The following is a 7,780-nucleotide window of genomic DNA, read 5'->3' as shown; positions in this document are numbered from 1 at the left end:
GAATCATTCCTGTGGAGTTGTCTTCACTTTCTGATTTGCCATCAATTCTTAAGAGCAATCCAGTAAAGGTTTATTTAGTACAGCTCTCTGCTGATTTTATAACCAACTGCTGACTACTCGGGACATAAAACTCTTGATGATTTACAAGTAGTAAGTAGGCAAGAAATCTATAAATCACATTCTAAGTGTATGGGAACACATGCACATGTACACACACACACACACACACACACACACACATACACACACTTATACATTTCCACCTTCAAAGGAAGAGTTGTAGGCATGTGCAGAAAATATATTGTTTTAATTTGAGAATCAAGAACTCACTGTTAAGGGGCCTACAGTCAATAACCTCTGAGAGTTAAATTGTACCAGGGAATATTTTAATATATAAAGCAAGAGGCTCTGCCCTTTATTTCTTAGGAAGGAGACTCTGGTTCCCACTTTTGAAATGTTCAAAGGAGTTTTTCTGGTCTCTGAAAGAACATTTTCTTTTTCATAAGAAGTTTTACTGACCAAGCCAAAAATGCTAAAGGTTATCAGTGTTTTCTGATACTCTTAAAACTATTCTACAACAGATATTTCTCAACTAAACACTCACTTAAAGATCTCTTTTTCTTTCCATGCATATTTTTTCCCTAGGCCTGTGTTTAGAAAAATCTCTAATAATATGCTAAAAATAGAAAAAAATGTTTCCAGTTCCAGGGGACTCCTGGAATTTCAGGGAACCAATGGAGAAGGAGATTTGAAGTGAAAAATCTTGAAAAACATTTTTTTGGGAAAGTGAAATTTAATAAATATGAATCTGCTACCATGAATAGTTTGCCAACTGTCTACCTCCCAAAATATAGTATAATGTAGCTAGAAATTTAGGATGTATTTAGCAAAAAGCTAATCTCATTTGGATCCTGATTCAAGCAAAACAAAGAGATAAAAATAATAAATTTTTATTATTTTTTATTAAATTATTAAAATATTTTGAGAAGTTCTTCATTTATTCATTTCGCATTTGTTATTCAACAGGAACTGAGATTGTGGGTTATCGTAGAGAGGGCAATGAATGAGGCCTTTGATGAATGCCGAGTGGTAGGAGCTGCAGTCTCTGCAGACAGCACCCTGGTTACCATGACAGGCAGGGACACTACTGAGAACTACTCTGCAGTTGCCTCCTTGATGTCTGCAGGAACCTCTCTTCTTTCAGTTGGTAAGAAGGCATCTACCCCACAGCACTGTGAGGAGTTTCTGTTAGGAGGAGAAACACCAGCTGCCCAGGGGTGTGAGACACCATAGAAACCCTACTCCACTGATCTAACAGTAGGCAATACCACGGAAGAGACCCAGAGGTCAGGAGCTGAAAACAGACACCCACGCCCAGCTCTTCACAAACAAGAGGCTTTATTTTTATACTTACTTCCTCCAAAAAGTGGGGAGAGCATTTAAAGGGCTCATTTTGTAACACAGAGACACTTGGTGCATTTGAAACTTTGACCCATGCCTGGCTCAGTAGAGCAAAAGAGAACTCGACTACAATCTCTGGGAAGCTCTCCACCCCTGAAAGACACCTCCCAGAGCTCTGCGGAAGACAGTAAGTGCAGGTCCATATTGCACAAGATATCAGTCCCTTTGTTGGCCTACGGAGAGAAAGAAGTCCTAAAAGCTTTGTGAAAGCTTCTCTCCTTTGGTGTCTGGCCCTCATTTCCCAGGCCAGGGTGATCTCTTCCCTGCCTCATCTAGATTGTCAGCTGTCTTCAGTCTCTCCAGCCAAAAACAGCTTAAATGAACTTGCAGTTGTTTCTGGATAATGTTAAGTCATTAAGAAACTCATTTGCTTTGATTAACAAGACCTTTTAGATTTATTTTGAATTCCATGTAGATTGCCAGAGCATGCCTACCTACACAGCCCTGAAAGGGCTGAAGATGGAAGAGAGGGATGTCTTCTGGTGTTCTGGTCATTTAGATCTGAGCTTTGCCAGCAAGGTCAATATTATACCCTATGTGCCACTGCAAACACATACTAAAATGTTTGGTAGGGCTGACAAGGCACCACGGGTTCTGGCCCAAACACTGAGCCTTTGAGCACATGTGCAAAGGCAGGCTACTTCCCACACAGATACTCTTAGGGTGGATAACATGTCCAGGGCAAGACAGACTCAATCCACTATTCCCAGATTATAGTCTCTCATTTGCCCCTGATAAGATACTGAGAGAGAGAATGACAAAAGGCAAGTGTTTAGGTTACAAACCAGAAATTCTACCAGGAATGTGTCCTCATTGGTCAAAGAAACCAAGCAAAGACCTGGTATGAGAGTCCAGGAGCCACTCAATGGATTTCCTGTCATGTCGGCCCCTGCGACCCCCAACTAAAGACAGAAAGGGAGCATTGTGGGGTTGTCTTGAAGCAAGAGAGCTGGTGGATATAATTTCTCAGGTACTAGAAGACAGCTCTGTTCGAGGGCTGAAGCAGCAGTGAAACATAAATGTTAATACAACCTGCAAGGTACCTCCAATACTGCCTCCCACCCAGGAGATGTGCCAGGCGTCTCCCTCCTCCGCTTTGTATAACTATCAGCTATTCAGCTCCCAGGGCAATCCTCAGAGGTTGAGAGCCACTAGTCGCCTGACTATCCGTGTGAACGATGCTCCCTGGGGTTATATGCAGCAAGGGCCCTGATTTCACTTACTCCCAAGCAAGCCCTTGTGATTCTCCTGACTAGTCCAAATCCCTCTTATGGCTCTGGAACCCCTCCCTGGTGTCAGAGAATAATTGATCAGTATCTGTCTCCCCCAATAGACTAGAAGCTCTACAAGGGCAGAGCCATATCTGCTCTTCTGTTGGTTTGGTTTTTTGCTGTTACATTGCCAGTTGATGGCCCCAGTCCTGACATAGAGTAGATACTCAACCAATAAATGTTGAATGAATGGACGAATTCCCATTTTCTGACCCCCAGACTGTCCCAGGTTGGCCTCCCACCTTGAGCTCCTGCAGCTGTTAGCTCTGAAGTGCTGCTCTTCCGAAGGACCAATTACCTCTGCAGTTAGCACTTTTTCTCTGTCTTGGAACAGAGACAGTTGGTGCTGAATGACTCTGCTGCCTGAAGCTAAAAACTCCCCAAGGCCACTTCCCTGCATATGGGACGCCTGGCATCACCCAGACAAACAGGCTGTCCTACCCTCCCAGCTTCCACACAGAGACATACTTTCCTAATGTCTTTTTCCAATTTGAACTTCCTTTGATGCTCATTATAACCCAAACCCAGGAATATAAAGTTGTGGGGTAGATTAGGCTGAGGAGGGGAAGGGGTGAGGCAGGCAGGTGTGCAGGGCTCCAAGTGTCACTGCTGGTAGGCATACCACTGGAGACGCTCAACTATATCTCTGTCACCCGACTCCCTCCCCAGAGCCAATGGCCCTCAGCTAGGAATCAGGTATTTCATGAACATATTGAGAATAAAGCTAGTCTCCGTAAACTGAATTATATTTGAATTATTATCAAACATGAAAATAAATTCCCATGTGAGAAGGATTTGGTCCTGAGATATAATACAAATCACAATAATATACCAAGCTTAATCATATCCTTGGAAAGCTAGATATTTCTGATAAAATTAGTAAAAGTCACTTCATATATAAACATTGTATCAAAACTTTAAAGGATTGCTAAATCCTTCTTGCTTTGGGTGAACCTCCTTTACCTTGAATGGCTTACCTTTGTAGGCCAAGGAAAATATTTTCTTTTAAAACTGAATGGTTTTAACTGTTTCTTCCAAAGTCTGTGAGTCTGTTATTACACAGTTCAGATTCATGGAAATTAAGGGCACCAAGTTTTGTTTTGTTTTGTTTTGTTTTGTTTAAAGATTGTGAGTTTTTCTTGGCCATAAAGATTATTTTCATGATTCGTGATTTTCCAGGTATTGACATGGCAGCTCTATTCTGTCTAATTCAACAGAACTCATCAATGAGTACTTAGAGAAGGCCTCAGGTTCTGTTGGCCGCTGGGCCCAGGTAGTTCATGCCCAGCATAGATCCCAGCCTGGGGCAGACACATTAACCTTCAACCTTGCTGCTGGGAACATCAGCAGCCAAAAATCATTATGCCCCAATAATAATGTAAGGATTTAATGGCATCATTGTCCTATTATTACTAATTTTGTATAGTTTAGCCTCCTATAATATTATTCTAACAGGAGATAGTCTTTGTTTCATTTATTTATTTATTTGTTTGTTTGTTTGTTTATGCATGCAGGCTTTAAGATACCCAGAGCCCTCAAGAGACATCAGATGGCAACCAGGTTGTTTGGAATATGCAAATCCACTTTGGGAATTGAGAGCAGACACTGGGAAATGAATCTCCAGTTGAACCTGTTTTCTGTTGTCTGGTTCCTTCCCACCCTCCACTCTCACTACTATTGGAACTCCCAAAGTCAAAGCAGTAGTGATTTTTCCCCTGGTTGCTACAGTTAAGACACCAGTGCCTTCCCGTAGCAAAGAGGTTTGTGGGGGATAAACAGGTGAGAGTCCCGTTCCTGAACTGTTTTCGGGGAAATCGTAGCTGTACCAAAAAGGATTTTCTCCACCCTAACCTAATTTTTACCCATCTGAGACATTTTACCTCCCACCTGGCTTTGAATGGTATCTGTCAGGCTTCCTGGGCTGCTCTGCTGTCTCACTTCTGAAGGTCACAGCATAGAACACTTCATTGTCAGCAGCAATGACTTAAATGTTATTCCCTCGGCATCAGAATCTCTAGCGAGGGAGGGAGAATATTTCCTCATAGCGGGGAGGAGAGAAGGAGACAGAGTTCTCATCTCCCAGCTGTGTCTCTTCTAGCTGCTCAGCATCGGGGATGGACCTGAAATGTGAGCAGAAAACACAGATGTGTTACGGCCCACAGCACCACTCCCAGAAGCAATGCCACCAACTTGGCAACAGGCTGCACACAGATTTGCATTCACCTACCACCTTCCTTATAGATGCAACACAGCACAGACCATGACTGTGACAGCTGTGACAGCTGGAAAAGGGAGCCGCTCTGCCGCACACACCATACCTGTCATTTCCATCATTCAGGAAGGAAGGGTAGTCCTGGTCGTCAACAAAGGCAGCATTCTCTGGAGGGTAGATGGTGTAGTACTGAGGAGGGCTTGGTGTGGCAGCTGCCATCACTCCAGATGGTGTGAGACCACGAGGGTTCACCACTGGCTGCAGGTAGGTGGTGTTCATCCCAATTGGCTCTTGAGAGCCATAAGGGGGAGGAATATACTGCACCACAGTAGCCCCGTGGAAGGTGATGGGTTGGTTGATACCAGTGAAAACAAACGATTGTCCTCCTGCCGCCTGCTCCGAGTCCAGGGCCCTTTCCTCGCTTTCTTTGCACAATTGACAGGAGAGCATTTTGAACTTGCACACAGCAATCAGGACGAATGTCACCCCAACTGACAGCAGGATGGGCCCAAGGAGCTGAGTCCACTCAAAGTGGGAGACCCCTTGGTATTTGATCCAGCCCATGACGGTGAACGTGATCCCCACCAGTCCCAGGAAGATGCCTGAGAAGAGTAAGGTGGCCCCTGCCTTGTCATCATCGGACACCTGGATGTCCGCAGTACTGGGTGTGTAAGGAGTGACCGAAAACACATTGAGAGGGAATTCCTCCAAGCGGCTGCTGCCCTGCTCCATCATCCTCACACGATCACCTGCTTCTTAGAAAGGAAAGGGACTGTGAGAGCTCCTAAGAGCAGAGCAAAGGAATCACAGGTTCAGATTAGTTATGGAAGAACTTTGGGCTTCTGTGGTTAACAGAGTAGAACAGGCAGAGGCCTGAACTTTGTTAAGAAGGATAAAGGTCTGAGAAATGAAGCCTGAAGCTTTCTTATGTCAACAACTGGAGTTCTCTGCTTTGCAATTCAATGACAAGCTCTCTCTCTCATTCACATGCATTCATTCACTCATTCAAAAACTGCTTCTTGAGCTGCCTTATGTGTTAGGACGCACTTTTCTGAACAGTTAAGGCACTGTTCCAAGTCCCTGTTTGTATCCTACCAAAACCAGGGTTGTAGAAATGGCAATGACCTCCAGGGCCTCTGGCCCTGTAGGAGACCTTGATGTATTGACCACAAGCTCAGACATTTAACCCAATTTTCCTGCTGGGTCAGTTCATTAGAAATAAGTAGGCACCTATTTCTTGACTGTGTATATATTCCTTCTCACTTCCCCTGTGCCTTTTGCTTTCAGCATTTGGGGAATAATTCCAGTTGTGGGAGAGGAAAGAAACGACAGGAAACCTTCCCATGTACCACATCACTGGCATAGGTTGAATGAGCATCAGGCATGACCTAGGGGAAACGCACTTTGCACCCTCCCTCAGAGGTGGCAACAGAGTCCCTACTCTCTGAGCTGAAGTAAACAGTTGCATTTTTCAAACCTGCTGTGTTTTGCAACCAAACCCAAGCTGATTTAGAAAAGAAAGCTCCATCTTCAATGACATTATTATTCATAACTACCGAACTTCTTCAAAGCGAACTCACAAATTTCTTCCTCCACAGAATAGTAACTGTAGCCCTTTTTTCCTAGACAGATCTTTTGCAAACATATTTCTCTCTTCGGTGATTAAATATTATATCAGCTCCCTTTCAAAGCATTGAACGGAAGGAAAAGAGTTGCCTCTTGCTCTAAGTCAAGGCTTCTCAAACTTTCCTGATGATAAAAATCATGCAGGCCACTTTTTAAAAAGGCAAAATCTGAGCTCCCAACTCAGAACATCAGAACCAAAATTTCCAAAGGAAAATAAACACTCCAGATGGCTCTCGTCATCAGAAATCTTTGGAAACTCTACTCCAAGTTAATCCCACGTGCTCCTGGGAGACCAGGGGATTTCTTTCCCCACCAAAATGCTTCTCCCTGCTACAGGACAAAGCCTATAATCTCTAACTTCACCCCAACCAGATGGAAAAGCAAGCAGATGACTCCTCAGTTTATTTTCCTGAGTGTGTCTTTGAGCAGCAGGGATGGTGTGTGTTGCAATCAGAGTAGTCTGTCCATTTCATTCTATTGCTCAAGCAAGTCACTAAGCCAACCTAGGTACAAAAGGAGGGGAGTTAGATTCTTCCTCTCTGTGACATTCTTCCTCTCTGTGGGAAGAATGTCAAGGTCACTGCACAGAAGATGTGGGATAGGAGATATTATTACTGCTCTCTGGAAAACACAATCTTTCACAGAGGAATATTGAATTTTCACTGTTGAGTCTCTGATACTGCTTCAATTTTTGCCCATGTGGTTATCCAAATGCATCTCAAGATTTGAGATCAACCATGTTGCCTCCTGATTCACTGATGGTTGGGTTAGTAACCTCATTCTTATTTACTGGCAAGTTCTCGATAAGATCCATGGGGACAACACTCTGTCACAGTCATCAATAAAGTCAAGTTGTGAATTTTTCTGAGTTTTTTGTATATTTTCACTGTTTTCCAGACTTATACATTAAAATACCTGTTTTTAACCACCAATCCACATTCCTAGTTAAAAATTATAATTTTGAAATGATTATAGTTCAAAGAGATGAGTGAAAAGTGACATCACAAAAACAGTTTTATCAGAGAACTCTTGTGGGAAGTGAAACTAGCATGGTCATATGTTAACAAAATATTTCATTGAATACATTGTGATGGGAAGTAAATTGCTTTGTGGAAGCCGCGTGTGTGTGTTTGTGTGTGTGTGTGTGTGAGAGAGAGAGAGAGAGACAGAGAGAGAGAGAGAGAGAGAGAGAGAGAGATCAAATGTCTTT

General features: G+C 43.2%; 1 protein-coding gene across 1 annotated transcript; it reads right to left on the bottom strand.

Annotated features, from left to right (window-relative positions):
• Window positions 1-3,842: 3,842 nt before the first annotated feature.
• TMEM174 (transmembrane protein 174) lies at window positions 3,843-5,899 on the bottom strand. Its single transcript, XM_039857426.1, has 2 exons — window positions 5,051-5,899; window positions 3,843-4,852 (listed from the first exon to the last, which is right to left on the bottom strand). Exons 1-2 carry the CDS (start codon window positions 5,677-5,679, stop codon window positions 4,747-4,749), a joined length of 735 nt encoding a protein of 244 aa, XP_039713360.1. The 5' UTR covers window positions 5,680-5,899; the 3' UTR covers window positions 3,843-4,746.
• Between the last annotated feature and the right edge of the window lie 1,881 nt (window positions 5,900-7,780).

Source organism: Pteropus medius, unplaced genomic scaffold, assembly GCF_902729225.1.
Source record: "Pteropus medius unplaced genomic scaffold, Ma_sr-lr_union100, whole genome shotgun sequence".
NCBI classification, from domain to species: Eukaryota; Metazoa; Chordata; class Mammalia; order Chiroptera; family Pteropodidae; genus Pteropus; species Pteropus medius.
Note: the sequence above shows the minus strand (reverse complement) of the source record. Positions and strands in the feature narration are given on the sequence as shown.